At 38.4% G+C, this 16,829-nt stretch overlaps 1 protein-coding gene across 1 annotated transcript; it reads left to right on the forward strand.

The window, feature by feature from the left end:
- Nucleotides 1-962: 962 nt before the first annotated feature.
- Adamdec1 (ADAM like decysin 1) lies at nt 963-15,470 on the forward strand (the record flags this gene model as incomplete). The annotated part of the gene is made up of 13 exons (XM_057786407.1): nt 963-1,098; nt 2,964-3,082; nt 4,509-4,585; nt 5,580-5,658; nt 5,968-6,044; nt 7,699-7,885; nt 8,087-8,146; nt 9,330-9,401; nt 9,671-9,840; nt 10,192-10,273; nt 10,945-11,075; nt 13,392-13,566; nt 15,381-15,470. Coding segments are annotated over 13 exons (1,455 nt in total), but the record flags the coding sequence as incomplete, so codon positions are not given.
- Nucleotides 15,471-16,829: the final 1,359 nt, after the last annotated feature.

Here is a 16,829-nt window from a genome sequence, read left to right on the forward strand (position 1 = left end):
ACAATTTAGTCCCTTCCTTATATCACTGCATAAAAGGTGAATAAAAGTGAGCTCATCTCCTGCTGTTGGGCTATCTACCACTGATTGTTATCCTTCTCTACGCTTCTGTTTAAGGAATGAAAATATAAAATTCGGGTACTCAGAAAGACATTATTTTGGCTGAAGAGGAACTCATTGTATTCTTCAGTTAGATTCATATGCACGTGGATGGGTTAGATAACACTGTTCAGAGTATTTATATATGTAGGTTTCTTTGTGTTTATGCCTACGAGTTTGTGTAACCTCATATGAACTTTGATAGAAACTTTGTAGGTGATATTACCAGAATCTCCTTTTGCATTTAAAAACAGAGAGATTTATATCATTAACGTTTGTGAGATTTTGCTTGGTGTTATGTTTTTAAGATGCTACACTTGGAACTGGGAAGATGGCTTAGTCGTTAACAGCACTGGCTGCTCTTGCAGAGGACCTAAGTTCAATGATTCTGGCACCAACATAGCAACTCGTAAACATCTGGAACTCCAGTTCCAAGACTACCCTCTTTTGGCCTCAGTAGGCACCACATATGCCTGTGGTGCACAAAAATACAGGGAGACAAAGTACCCACATTTATAAAATAAAGGAAAAAAATTAAATGACTTTTTTTGCTAGTTTCTTAAAATATGGGCACAATAGTGACATTTTATACATTTGCAAATGCTTACGTAATTAAGTAATTATGTAATTAAGTGCCCCTGAGTCTCATCTTCACACTGCTAGCAGGGCAGAACTCAAGGCAGGCAGCTGCCCAGCTGTGAACCCTTACTGAGCCTCCCAACAGATGTAAACATTGTTCTCAAAGGAGGAACATTCTCTGGATTTTGATGCTGCAGTTCATTGGCCAGTCTGCAACACAATTAGGAAACATCCCTTAATCTCACAAGTTAAATTCTCGAGACTTTATGTTCCTTTTCAACATATAAAGAGAACTAGAGGGAGATCGAACTGGCCACTGGAGAGAGCATAACTGTGTGCTGCTCGGGACCTCCCAGCTACCCACAGAAGCCAGCATGTCGTGGGTCCTGCTTTCTGTCCTGTGGCTCATCATTCAAACGCAAGGTAAGTATGGATATCTTGTAGAAAAAAAAAATCAGATTATTTGATAAGTATACCTATACTCATGAGTAAAAAAATGACCTTTTCACTCATAATGCAAAAATCAGTACCATTTGCACAGTATGTTTCTTATGTCTTTCTCTAGTGAAGTATGCTATATACTTACATTTATTCACAATAGTTTATACATACATATGTATGGGTGATGGTACTTTTTAGGTCACATGTGAAACATGCATTCTAAAGCCCACTGTATACGTTTTCAAATTTTATATACTTCATTCAATAAAAAGCATGTTTATATATGATGTGACAGTTTTCCAAATAGATGAAACAAAGGTTGATTATTGCTCAATTTACATTTTATACTAGGAAGTGAAACTGTATAAATAGAGTCATTAATCAAGGCTATTTGTGAGTTGGTACTTTAGGATATTTCTCAGTAGTAGCAAAAGATTCTCATTAGTAGAACATAGTCAAAAGAAAAGTCATGGAACTGTAACTCTTTCTCCGTTTGAAGCTGATTATTGAGAGATTAACAACTTGATAACCATTAGCTAGAAGCTCTTTTGCTACACCATGTATATTCTAAGTACACCGATGCCATCGCTGGTTGTCTTTCTAGGGATGGCTTTGCAATAGTGTTAAAAAGTCAAACATTGAGCGCCTGCATATTTCCATTCATAAACACGTACATAGTAAATCTCTTGTTGAAACAGCAGACTACAGCTAGGGGTTTACCTAAGCTTAAAACACTCCTTACTTGTTTGGTGCAAGGCTGGCTTGTGTGCCTTCTTACATTGTTAAGCCCTAGTGAGGTTCCCAAAGAGATTGTAAAGTAGAACAACATTGGCAATACTTGTGTCATAGAAACAGTCATATTAATGAAATCTTTTTAAGTCCATTTAGCCAGACCTTGTGAACTTTGTGGTTGCAGGTATGGCTGCAATTTGCATAATAATAATTAAGTGTCACACCTCTAATGAACTCTGATCGCTGTCCTAAGTAAGAATCTGTATGAAAGCTGTGGAAACACAAGCACTCAATGGTGTGACTGACCTCTGTAAAAAATTGCAGAATTCCAAAAAGCAGAATTCAAAAGAGCAGAAAAGGTGTTTCTGTATTTTCGTACAACAATGCTTTAGATTTTCACACAGTTTTTGTGTACAGCTTTTATACTAATCTATGAAGACGACAAAGGATAGGAAGGCAAAGTGACTGTCATTAAGCCTTTTACCTAGGACAACAAGTCACATCTTCTGACGCTGAATTCTTTCTTTCCTTACCATGTGCAAACAAGAGAAATTGTCTACCTTGCACAACTTAAAGTTACATGAACAAGATCCTTTTACTATAAAAAAAAAATTTCCCCACGTGCTCTCTGTTCCTTTAAATTTTCTCCGAGAAAGGGTCGATAAGAGCTTTATAGCCTGTGAAACCTACAGTTTTGAGGGTAAAACTGTAAAGAAAGATGAGCTTGGTTTATTGTCCACAGAGGCATGAAATCACTGGGAATAGGGCCTCTCCTAAGTAAAGTATTACTTGCATGTGGGTATCTTCGTATTCAGAGAGAGTAGTCAGAGAAATTGCAATTGGAAAGGGCTGCAAAGGAATGCACTCAGTTACGACAGGCAGAGTCCAGGCTTACCAATCAATGTTCTTATGAGCTACTTATGTACAAAGAGGTGCACAGTTTTCTGTGGTGTGCTAGAAGTTAGGGAGACAGGAAACAATCCTTTGACATTAAAGTTGAAGCAAGGGAGCAATCTGTTTTGAATGGTTAATTCACATCCATAGGACAAAGCAATCACCCAAACAAACCAAAACCCTGTCAGCCTTTCTTATCAGTGTTTTCTGGCTTTCTCTAGTGATAGATACAAAGTCAAGCCCCGAGTTAAAGCTCCATGAAATAGTTCATCCTAAAAAACTAAACATTTCACCCAGAAGTGGAACTGAGAACAACCAGACAGAGAGATATGGCAAAGAGGTAAGTCGTGTTTCACCATCATCTGAAGACAGAAATGAAGGGCTTTGGGGAGTAGTGTGACGTCATAGTCACCTTGCAGCAGCTTCGTCGTGCAGTCCTTCTATGAGCTCTGCTGTTGAAGATTCTAGGTTGCTGTGCTCAAGGGGACACAGAAGGATTATTGGGGTTTGAAGTTTATTAGAAACATCATGAAACCCACAGGCAAACAAATAGGGAGACAGGAGCATGGTTAGGTGTGCTAGGAGAGTCTATGAACCAGCACCAAAGACAGACAGCATGGCAGACAGGTCTCTGAAATGCAATCAGGCTCAAAAGGGAAGTTTAGGGGTTCCCTTTTTATAGATTTCAGAGGAAGTCTGGATTTCTGCAACAGGAGTCTACAGCCAAATTCTTTGATTCCCAGAGAGCAAGGAGGCTGGGGAACAGGATGCTCGGCCAGTAGAAGCTCTTTCTTTAAAGTGTGGCAGGCTGTAAGCTTACTTCCTTAGTTGGGGAATCTGGGCTCCTGGAAGTCTGTTAGCTAGAGCTTCACAGACAGTGCTCTGAGAAGGATGGAGGGGTAGCCAGTGTCTGAGAGAGGGGAGGGGCTGCTGCAGGCGCTGTGGCCTGCACAGTAGTCTCACCTTAACACTGCAGAGGAGAGACATCATGTGGCTTTTCAGGGTTTGGCTATTATTTATTTATTTATTTATTTATTTATTTATTTATTGGTTTTTCGAGACAGGGTTTCTCTGTGGTTTTGGAGCCTGTCCTGGAACTAGCTCTTGTAGACCAGGCTGGTCTCAAACTCACAGAGATCCACCTTCCTCTGCCTCCTGAGTGCTGGGATTAAAAGCGTGTGCACCACCAACTGCCTGCTTGACGATAAAGGCAAAACTTCTTAGACATGCCCTCAACTCTGGTCTAGAAGGAGACTTTCAGTTTTCAGAGTTCTGCCTTCTCTTTACCCACCAATTCCCCAGTGACTATACTTTTCTACAATGTAGAATGTGTTCTACCACGTTGCCGATATTCCCTCTTTATAATATTTTTTATTTAATTCGTAGTGGATTTTTAAAACCATTTAAAAATATATTTCAGTGGAAATACATTGAAAGAGATGATGATTTCGTGTCCTGTTGGTAATTTATTATGGTACACAGGACAGGATAATATACATTGACTTGCTAATGGCAAGTCTCTGTGTAACAAATTAGAGATGGATTTATGTGTGTAGCTGTCAGGTGATTATATTTTAGGAAGTCCATTTATGTGCAGATTACATTTTTAGATATAAGAAAGAGGTAAAATGTAGGAAAAATACTTTAAATTTTTGTATATTTGCTATTGCAATGTATAGTGTACATAATTGACATGTTGTAATATTTATAATTTTTATATTGACCGAGAATTATCTGGTTATAACTGTATTATTAAATATTTTCAGGAAAGATATGCACCTGAAGTTCAGTATCAAATCATACTAAATGGAGAAGAAATTATCTTTCACCTAAAGAGAACCAAGTAAGGACAATTACTTCCTGAAAACCCAGCCACTGGTTATTCTCAGAATATTGGGAAACTTCTCCTTGGCTGTAACTTCATTTCTATGGCTGAGATAAAAATATCCTGGCAAAATCACACTGGGGGAGAGAGGGGTTGCTTTGGCTTACAATTCTAGGCTGCAGTTCCTCATTGCAGGAGGAATGCAAACATGTTTCCCGCTCAGCTAACTTTGCCTGCTCTTAGGCCCTCCAAGCCCCCATATCCAGGAATGGTGTCTTGAGGTTCACTTCAGGCTTGGTCTTCCCACGTAAAATAAGGCACCCAGGAAGTCTCCCATAAATGTCCACAGGGGTTCGATGCCCAATAAGATGCAGAAACAGTAGGACCTCCAGAAGCTGGCCTATCTTACACAATGAGACAAGAGACAAGCATCAGACTGTCCTGTATCAAAAGAGGTGGGAGGCAAGGACTCACAGATGGGTTTGTCTTCTGATCTCCATGTGTGCGCTACACCATATGCAATTGCACACAAATACACACGTACAGAGGACCCCTTCCCAACCCACACATATGCAGGAATTATCCCTAAGCCTGAATCAGGGAACACAACCTAGCAATAAATTCTAGGGGAAGAAGGAAGGGGCACCACAAGTTTTCTAACAGTCAGTAAGCCTCCTTAGTTGGTCTCTTATCTACACCTGTGATTCAGCCCCCTCCAAAGACCGTGTCCTTGCTCCAAAGAATCCCATCAGCCCTCTAACCACTCATGGTGGAAGAGGAATCTGCAAGGGAAAAGTAATAGAGTGAATTTCCCCCTTTGGTGCTAATAAATGTGACTACATGCTTTGATTTATTTTAGTAGGGAAGTCCCAATGTTGGGAAAAGATCAATGGTCAAAAGTCAACTCATTGCCACTGTATACACAGTTATTCCCATAGTACAGAAGAGAAAGCAGAGAAATCAGTATTTGCTGGAATCAGGAGTGCATTGTGTACCTTTCTACTCTCCACAGGCGTCTTCTGGGGCCAGAGGACACTGAAACATCTCACTCACCCAAAGGAGAAGAAGGGACCAGACACTCTCAGGATGTGGTAGGCTTTGAATCCACCCTGGGATTTGCCATTGATCTTGTAAAATACATAGTTCCGAGGATAGCCTTTAAATGCAGCAAGTGACTTGAAAGAGAAGGGATTATCCATGGCCAGGGAGACAGCTTTTCAAAGAGAGGAGTGAACATACTAACACTTGTACACACAATGCTAATGTACCTACACACTCAACTAGACATCCCTACATACTTAACAAAAGTCATTCAAAAATATTTGTTTTCTTATTTGCTTATTGTGCACGTGTATGTGAAATGTCTACATTTATACTGTACAATATATTTTCTATTCTAGAAACCCTGCTACTACGAAGGCCACATCCTGAATGCAAGGGACTCTCTTGCCAGTATCAGTACATGTGATGGGTTGAGGTGAGAACTGCCATAGAACATATTAAATACTATGTGACTCTGTCACATAGCCTTGAGACTTCCCTGTGTCTTCTCTTGTCTTCATACTGTTTGGATTGTTCATACTAATCCCCAACCCACTGGATTGTGTGGCTAAGCTGATGAACAAGCTATCCTGGTACAGTCACTTCACTGCCTATTGTTCCAGGAGTCAGCCCCAGCTCTGTAAATGCTGAACACTGGACCTCAGTGACATCTGTGTCCACTACCAAGTGCCTCTACGTCACTCCTGGAACCTATTGTGTCATATTTTCTTCACTAACATGCCATATGTGTAGTTTTTAATGTCTCATGTGATTAAAATGTGAAATAAATTATGTAATTGATTCCTAGCATGGTTCATACTGAACATGACATCACGTTTTCTATATTATAAAAATGCTTCCCTCCAAAGACATAGTTTTATTGGCCTTTACATTGGCTTTAGAATATGTCAACATATGGAGCAACTTCCTGTTTCTAAGCTGATTATCTTCATAGGAAAAGAGTCTTTAAGTTATTCTTGGTCCCGATTTGTTACGCAGCTGTTCTGAATGAACCTCTTGGTGTTCTCTCTAGGGTTCTGGGTGTCTAAATAGTCATTTACTGCTTTCTCCACTCTATCCATAGAAACTGCCAAGGAATAGTGGATAAATAAAAAAGCAAACAATAGGAGAATATTTAATAGAATCAAGGTGTTAACTCCAAATACCCTGGAATTGCTTCATTTTAGTAATTCTTGAGGCTACTCTGGAAAATGACATAGACTTCCTTTCTTTTTTCCCTTTTTTTTCCATTTTAATTGAAAATAGCCTTTTTTTCTCACATACTGTGTCCTGATTGTGGCTTTGCCTCACTTAACTCCTCCCGATTCTTCCACCATCTCCATCCATCCAGTTCTCCCTCCTTTCTGTCTCTCATTAGAAAATAAACAGGATTCTAAAGAATAATTATACTATACTACACTATAATAAAACAAAAACTAATACATAGGGACAGGATTTTAAAAAGCAAAACGAAACAACAACAAAAGAGAAGGAAAGAAGTCCAAGAAGAGACACAAGAAACAGATACATTCATCTGAATACCCAGACCATTGGGTAGCCATTCATTCTCACACTCAGGAATCCTGCAAAAAAAAAAAAAAAAAAAAAAAAAAAAAAAAAAAAAAACCACTAAGCTGAAAACTACATATATATATATATATATATATATATATATATATATATATAGGCAAAGTACATGTAAGATAAAAAGAGAGAAAAATGAATCAAATTATAATGAATATATATATATATCCCTAACATGGCATTACAAAGTAAGAACCTCCAGTAATAGATGAGTTCCTTTTCTATAGTTTGTTTCCCCAGTGAGACTCCCATGGAGAAAGCTAAATTTTCGTTTGCAAGTGGTTATCAAAAGAGATGGCTTCTAAGATAGAGATGGGGACGTATGGTCTCTTCTCCTTTAAGCTCTAAGATCCAATCAGGTTCAGACCTTTGTAGGCCCTGTGTCTTCATACTGTTTGGATTGTTCATACTAATCCCTAACCCATTGGATTGTGTGGCTAAGCTGATGAACAAGCTATCCTGGTACAGTCACTTCATTACCTAAAACACAATCTTATATCCCACAGAGGGTACTTCACACATCATGATCAAAGATATCAGATAAAGCCTCTGCAAGGCACAGACGAGGGGGAACATGCTGTCCTTCCATACATCCAGGGGGAACCAGGCACCGCTAAATACAAGCATGCTGACGAGCGTGCTGGCAGAAAACAAAGCCAAATTCGAATCTCCAGGTCATTAAAAAGCCCAAATGTGAGTATAGCTTTAAAGCCTACATATTTTGGCTGTCTAAGCAAGGACATAAAGTGCACAGGTTTATTCAGAAACAACTGGTATATGTAAAGTCTCCGTTTACGTCTTTTTAAATTTATTTTGTGGAAGAAAATGTAATTACCTGAATCAGTGTGAGTAGAGATGAGTATTAATGAGGTTCTTTTGTTATCTGTGAAACAGGAAGACCCCCTTCAAGTGCAGAAATACCTTAACCTCTTCTTGGTGCTGGATAACGCCTTTGTGAGTACAACGGATGGGTGCCCCTTTCCTAGTTCTCCCAACTGACGAGTCAGATTAAAAGAAGCCATTAGACTTGTTTATTTTCTGTTGACCTAGACTTTTTGGCTGCTTTGTTGACAACAGTTTTCATACATCCCATGCCACTTATTATCAATCAGTCACCAAATAGTTATCTACAGGTAATAGACTTAGTACTATAGACCTGTGTTCCAGCTTGTTTTCTGTTGCTGTGGTAAACACCATGACCAAAAGCACCTTGGGGAGGGGAAGGCTTATGTGCCTTACAACTTAACAGTCCATTGTCAAGGGAAACCAAGGCAGAAACTCAAGACAAGACCTGAAGCAGAGACCATGCAGGAACAGTTACTGGTATGCTGTCCTGGCCTGCTCAGTTACCTTTCATATACAGCCCAGGTCCACCTACTTGGGGTTAGCACAGCCCACGGTGAGCTGGGGCTTCCCACATCAATAAGCAATCAAGAAAATGCTCTACAGAGAGATGCCCACAGTCAGACAAAGGTTATTCTTCAATTGATATTCTTCTTCTTAGGTGATTCCTATAAGAGGAAAGCCGACAAAAACTAACCAACATGTGCCTATAAGCAATGAACCATAAAAACATTAAAGAAAAATATTTTACTAAAGTATTAGATTGTTTTAATAGTTTACTGTAAAATGTAGATGTCAATTTAATAGGTATTATGCAAATATGAACCCAAAGCTATACACAATTTACAAAAATATAAATATAATGAAGCTACACTTTATGTTGTCTCATAATCAAGCCTGAATTAATATTTAGTGAATGCAAGATATTTAAACTATTAATTTGATGTAGTCAAATTAAAAATAAATAAGAAAACCCAGTTCTAATCCTATAGTCCAAATTTAGAATGCTGAAGCAGGAAGATTATAAGTTTAGTGAAATCTTGACTGTGTAGTGAAAATCTGCTTCATGTCAAACCAAGCCAAACAAAGAGAAAGATGAAAGACATTATCATGAATGCCTAACTTTTATCAAAACCTCTATATTTGAAGTAGAATTTGTTGAAATAGAATCTAATATAAGGTAGCCATGAATTGATGAGATGGTAACTATGTTAAAACATGTAAAATTTCTATTTAATCCTGTTACCACCAGCCTTCTCACTTTAATGTTCTATTTTCATTTTGTATTTTTCAGTATAAGATGCATAATGGGAATGTGACTCAGATAAGAAGCTTTGTGTTTGAGGTGCTGAACTTGCTCAATGTGGTAAGGCATTTGTCATGTATGTGTGTTTCTACACCTGTGCATGGGGCTTCCCCTGTGACGGACACTGGATTGGGGCTAAGAGTCACCTAAGGGTGAGAGCTCATCAAGGTAAAAATCATACACAATAACAAAGGCATCTTCTAGAATTTCTGTTTTCATGATGGAAATTTATGATATTTATTGCATCCCTTTATCATCACCTGTGGTCCCTAAGGGTGCTAAAACTAAGCCTGAATGTTTTCATAAAAAAAAAAATGTTCTTTCTACAGATTTTCAGAACCATTGATACTCAAGTGTCTTTGGTGGATATGGAAATCTGGTCTGACAGTGATAAGATAAAGGTGGTACCCGGGATTGGTACCACATTCCGAAGCTTCATGAGATGGCATTACTCTGTTGTGGGAAAAAAGAAGTTCCATAACCATGCCCAGCTTCTCAGGTGAATTTCTTCTTGCCAGGGCAGGGATACAAAGGCAGAGTGGGTGGTTATCTCCAAAGCTGCTTGACAAGAATTTCTGCTCAGTCATCTCTTGAATAAGTTGTAAGTGGCTTGATCACTACTTACTACCATTAGCAATAGGCCCACGAATTATGTGAAGGTCATTATCAGATCAATAAAGCACATTCTTGGATACAAAATATTTACCTGTAATTGTGGGCCTGAGGTATGGTCGAATCTGTGTTGGACCCTCATTAACATACAGACGGCTAGGGATGTTTAGAATATCATTACCCAAAGCTTCTGGTTTCCAGAGTCAGATTGTGATAGAACCTCTCTACTTTTACACAGTGGATCTGGCTTCCTCCAAGGGCGTGTAGGAATGGCAGCTTCAAATTCCTTGTGCTCTACATCATCAGTGTCCGTTATTGAGGTTTGTATACTTCTACTAAGACACCCTGTGATTCCATCGCTGTGAAGATGACTGTCATGCCCTGTACCAGAGGAATCACCATGGCCATCAGTTGAATTGATTAATTGAGTTAGACATGAAACCAGTTTTGACCATTGCACTGTAGAGTCCTTGGATGATGAAATGTTAGCTTTGCCAAAGGCCTCATACTTCAGTTTGTATCAAAGAATGAGGCTCACAATGTTGAGACCAAAAGGGGAGTTAGGGTGGCCTCAGGGAGCCCTAAATGAATTCTTTGCTATAGCTGGTCAGAGGTCAGACAAGGAAAAATCTCACATAAGGACTTCATGTGACCATTGCTACAAATGGCATAAGAATTACAACCTCAGTTTTATAGATGTGGCCATACCATAGCACCTAATAGTACTTTGCATAAAGAATGCAATTAATCTAACTCTCATTTACTGAGAATTCAGGGTATAATATAGTTCAGTATTCACTGACTGAGCTAGAGCACTGAGTCTTCTTAGGAGCCATTTCAGATATACTAAGCTAAAAGCCATAATTGGAAAATGAGCTTAAGGATACACTATTCTTCCTTTCCCAAATACTCATATTAGACATTACACAGAGATACAGACTGAGAAATTACTGAACAAAACAAGACGTAACAGGTGTTTCTATTTGTCCAGGCTAACCGAAAGAATAGCGTGACTCTCGCAGCAGTGATGTCACATGAGTTGGGCCACGCCCTTGGTATGAAGGACGTTGTCTATAGTACCAAGTGTCCCTCTGGCAGCTGTGTGATGAGTCAGTACCTGAGGTAAGATGATATTGTCCAAAAGTAAAGAGAAAAAAGTTTCAATTTCCAAATAAATGTACTGTGCGTATGTGGTAGGAACACCTTTTCACAAAGGCTGGCTGTTCTGTTCTTTTAACCTGCAGCTTCTTCATTCATGCATTTTACCAAATTCAAGGCTCCTTCATTAAGATTTCTAAATATACCATCATAGAATTTATTAGTATGGCAATGACATCATTTTAACTTAAGGTTCTTTTCATTTGAATTGGTATCTTATTTCCTAAAAACACTATCCTGATTAAGATGTTAATTTTAGTCTAAGACAGTCAAGATAAACATATCTTCATCTCCATCACCAACTGAGCATCTATTTTAACACATTCATTTATTATCTCATATTGCCAGTTACTTTACTAAGACTTCAAGAAATTTGAAGATGTCACTGTTTTTTACTGCTGAGTAGTACTTAATTGTATAAATGTACCACATTTTCTTTATCCATTCTTTGGATGAGGGGCACCTAGGTTGTTTCCAGGTTCTGGCTATTGCAAATAATGTTTCTATGAACACAGCTGAGCAAATGTCCTTGTGGTATGAGTGTGCATCCTTTGGGTATATGCCCAAAAGTGTTATTGCTGTGTCTTGAGGTAGATTGATTCCCAGTTTTCGGAGAAACCGCCACACTGATTTCCAAAGTGGCTGTACAAGTATGATTCCACCAGCAATAGAGGAGTGTTCCCCTTACTCCACATCCTCTACAGCATAAGTTCTTTTTGGTCTTTTTTATCTTAGTCACTTTGACTGGTATAAGATGGTATCTCAGAGTCATTTTGATTTGTATTTCCCTGATAGCTAAGGATGTTCAGCGATTCCTTAAGTGACTTTCAGCCATTTGCAATCCTTCTGTTGAGAATTCTCTGTTTAGATCTGCCAATTTTTTTGATTGGATTATTTGGTAATTTGATGTCTAGTTTCTTGAGTTCTTTACATATTTTGGAGATCAGTCCTCTGTCCAATGTGAGATCACTGAAGATCTTTTCCCATTTTGAAGACTGCTGTTTTGTCTTAGTGACTGTGTCCTTTGCCTTAAAGAAACTTCTCAGTTTCAGGAGGTCCCATTTATTAATTGTTGCTCTCAGTGTCTGCACTACTGGAGTTGTATTTAGGAAGTGGTCTCCTGTGCCCATGCATTCAAAGCTACTTCCCACTTTCTCTTCAATAAGGTTCAGTGTGGCTCAATTTATGTTGAGGTCTTTGATCCATCTGGACTTAAGTTTTGTGCACAGAGATAGATATGGGTCTGTTTGCATTCTTCTACATATTGGCGTCCAGTTATACTGGTATGATTTGTTGAAGACACTTTCTTTTTTCCATTGTATAGTTTTAGTTTCTTTGTCAAAATTCAGGTGTTCAGAGGTGTGTGGATTAATACCAGGGTTTTCAATTCAATTCCATTTGTCCACCTGTTTGTTTTTGTGCCAATATCAAGCAGTTTTTATTGTTGTATCTGTATAACAGAGTTTTTTGTCAGGGATGCCAATGCTTTCAGAAGTTCTTTTATTGTAGAGGACTGTTTTGGCTATTCTTAGTTTTTCTCCATATGGAGTTGAATATTGTCCTTTCAAGGTCTGTAAAGAATTGTGCTGGGATTTTGATGGAGATTGTACTGAATCTGTAGATTGCTTTTGGTAGGATTTCCACTTTTACTGTGTTAATCCTACCTATCCAAATGTATGGGATATCTTTCCATTTTCTGATATTTTCAACAATTTCTTTTTTCAAAGACTTAAAGTTCTTGTTGTACAGGTCTTTCAGTTCTTTGGTTAATGTTACCCCAAGATATTTTATGTTATTTGTGGCTATTGTAAATGGTGATGTTTCTCTGATTTCTTTCTCAGGTCATTTATCATTTGTATATAGGAAGGCTACTGATCTTTTTAAAGTTGATTTTGTAATCTGCCACATTACTGAAGGCGTTTATCTGCTGTAGGAGTTCCCTGGTAGAAATTTTGCGGTGACTTAATGCATACTATTATATCACCTGCAAATAGGAAAAGCTTGACTTCTTCCTTTTCAATTTGTATCCCTTTGATCTTCTTTTGTAGTCTCATTGCTCTAGCTAGAACTTCGAGTACTAAGAGAAAACATTCAATTAGAATATTACACATAATTCACTACCCACCATTGGCAGCATAGAGATGTTCTAGACAGTGACTGCATTTGGTGTTTCCACTGAACTTGGTCCCACAGTGAGATATAGTAGATTTTTCTATTTATTTATCACCCATAACATTCTGTACTGTGCGTAACGCTGATCTATTTTTTTTTCTGTTACAGTTCAAAATTCCCCAAGGATTTCAGTACTGCCAGTCGCTCACTTTTTAAAGGGTTCCTTTCCTCTAGAGGTGCAAGGTGTCTGCTGCAGGCACCTAATCCTAAAAACTTCATAAAATCGACATGTGGGAACCGAGTTCTGGAAACAGGGGAAGACTGCGACTGTGGATCTCCTGAGGTATGAATATTCATGATGTTTAAAGTTGTGATTATCAAGATTTCAAAGCAGGACAACTGGGTAAAAGTTATATACGTTAATTTTCCATTTTCTTCTTTAAATTATTTTATGTTTTATTTGTGTGTGTGTGAGAGAGAGAGAGAGAGAGAGAGAGAGAAAGAGAGAGAGAGAGAGAGAGAGAGAGAGAGAGAGAGAGAGAGTGTTTATGTGCATACATATAACATGGAGACCCAAGAGAGAGCGTCAGACCCCTTGGAACCAGAGATATAGGTAGTTTTGATCTGGCAAACATGGGTGCTGAGATCTGGAACCTCGTCCTCAAGACTGTGCAGCAAGTGCTCTTACCTGCTGAGCTATCTCTCCAGACTCCTTTTCTTTTAGCAGTGTTCCTTTAGAAATTTGTTCAGGAGATGAAATTGGTGCTTTGCTTTTGCTTTTAGTTAACTACCCCATGAAAAGCATGCATGCACACACACCCTCCCACCCACTGATAAAATCCACTAACATCGTTTATGGCATGATCACACAAAGCCAAATGTAAAGAAGGAGTAATTGCCCACAGCATGCCACATTCCTTGTAGACACTTGGAAATTCCTAATTTTAGGGCTAATAATTGGTGAATCCATGTGAATTTGTGGTTTAGCCATTATTTTTTGACAGCTCTGTGACAATGTAGAAAGCATCTTAGATTTCCGAGAATCAGGACATTTGTGCGGAAGTTTGAATTGTGTATGAGATTCTTAATGTAGTTGTGTCAGGATTTGATTACTTATTTGGAAGTACCTTCATATTTTCTTTTGTGTTGTCTAAGCTTTTCTTTTTGATACTGGTAATGATTTATTGATATTATCTTTGATGTCATTTTACTATCATCTTAGTCACTTGTTGAATATTTCTAAGAGTTGACCCCAATTTATTCTATGTAGGTAATCATTACACATTTCAAAAACATTATTATCCAGGCATGGTAAAAAAAACAAATTTTAATTTTAATTGAAACTTTTCCTCTATTTTAACATTATTCGAATAGTTCAGAAAGGTTCATCCTTGAAATTTTCAGTAGATTTAAGTGCAGTACCTTCCAGACAAAATTTATTTGAGGAAATTCTTTGTGATTTTTCGCCTCTTGGTCTTTAACGGCAGTGTTCCCCGAGCACAGCATTTCCTCCTGTCATTGACTTTCCCTGGTTAAGGCCACTGGAATTGGTGCAATAGAGTGGATATCTTTAAAAAGAGAAACTTCTCTGATCAGGTCTGAGAGTTGCACTAAAAATAAGAATTTAGAGGGAAGTTTGATTTTTGTCCCTCTAGCAGGATAAACAATAGTAGCTTTAGCCTTGGCTCTTATAAACTCCTCAGCCATGGATTCTTGACCAGGTTTCCAGTACTAGGCATGAGTTTCTTCATGTGTCCAATCAGAAAGCAATTGATTACCCCCATCACATTAGACTGCACTGCAGTAGATGGCCCCTCACTTAGGAGTATACGGGTTATTAAAAGCAAAAGAAAGCCGGGCCTGGTGGCAACACTTAAGAGACAAAGGCAGGCAAATCCGTGAGTTCAAGACCAACCTATTCTACATAGGAAATTCTAGGACAGTCAAAAGAAAAAATAAAAAGGACACAAAGTTGAGAAGGAATGGAAAGGAACAGGGTGGATCTGGGAGAAACGAACCCCTGGGGATACTGCAGGGCTAAATATGGTGATAATATATTCTATTAAATTCTCAAATAATAAAACATGATACTTTAAAAAGTGAAATTTTCTTTTATGATATAGTAAACTCGGGGACTGTTCTGTTTGTTCTTTGTAGGAATGTACCAATCTCTGCTGTGAGCCCCTCACATGTAGGTTGAAATCCCAACCTGACTGTCGAGAAGAAGCATCCAACCACGTCACGTGAGTACCATCTTGTCCAAGTCCCCCAAATGTCTTGCCGCTTTTCTTTCAGATTTCAAAAAGGTGTCATACTGGGCTCAATAACACACTAAAAACAAAGTTTACCTGTACTTTTTAAATGATTTAGTTTTGTAGAGAAGAAAGAAAGCAGTATACACAAAATCGAGACTGTGTGATTGGTCATACATGTATGAGAAGGTGGGTTACTCTGACACTTATGAAATTAGAGTTCCAGGAACTTCTGCCAAAATTGGTTTCATTTCCTATAGTTAATATGTTAGCTGAAAAGAGCACTTCTAACAAGACTTGATTGATGAGCATAATTTATTCTCCATTGGAGATGATAGGGATTGTTTGCTAGGTAGTCAGAAATCAATAATCTTTAAAAACTCAATGTAAGCTTTGACAGTTTTATTTTTTTATAATGTTTTAATGGATTACAATCCAGGTATTGTTTTGGGATGGCCTGAAGATCTGTGTGATTTAGGGTAGGGAAATCAATGGCTTGGCATATGGCATTAGGTTTTTGTTTGGGTATTAAGTAGTCTCTGTACATAAAGACCATAGCAACAACAGGTATCAGAAAGCTGGGATTCAGGAGACATGATAGGGGAAGAGTTGTTCTGTGTCCTTTTCTCAGACATTTCCAGGAATGAAAAGTGCAGGGACAATGAAATAAAATAACCAACTCCAACACCATTCGGTATCACTTCCTCAGGAAAGGAACAAGGTCAAAGGAAAATGAAGATCCTTTTTCTATTTACTAAGCACTGTTGAATACTTTAGTGAACTTTCTTGTGGGTCTGCTTGGCATAGAATTCTGAAAATCATGCCAAGACCAGAAGCAGGTGTATAGAAAAGCAAAATGCAGAGCAAACAACCAACCAAAAACCTTAGTTCCTTCGAGGGCTGGAATGTCAGATACCTATGCTCCTCTCTACATAAAATAGGAAGTTCAGCATCAATGGAAGAACATATAAATGAACTTGAAATCTAGATATTTAAATTCCAGTCTTAATTCTGTCAAAACATTGTGGGACTGAAGACAAGTTACTGGACTCCTTCCCTTCTTGTGCCATGAAACTACTGATGTGTTCTCCCAGTGAGGTTGCTGGCCTTGTTTGAAGTCTACAAATGTCCATTTGGGTCAGTCTAGAATATTTTATTAGATAATAACCACAACCTCTATGTTTTGTTTTTCTTTAATTAGAAAATGATCCAGTGTGTACTTCATTGAGAAGCTGCTCTGCCAGGACCAAAGTCTAGAAGCTGATACACCTGGAGTCCCGCCTAGTTTCACTTTGTGCTTCTTTGTAGACTTGCCTCTGATTGTCGCATGTGAATCCAAAGATTTAGTCACTGG

This window comes from Chionomys nivalis, chromosome 12 (genome assembly GCF_950005125.1).
Source record: "Chionomys nivalis chromosome 12, mChiNiv1.1, whole genome shotgun sequence".
Lineage (NCBI taxonomy): Eukaryota > Metazoa > Chordata > Mammalia > Rodentia > Cricetidae > Chionomys > Chionomys nivalis.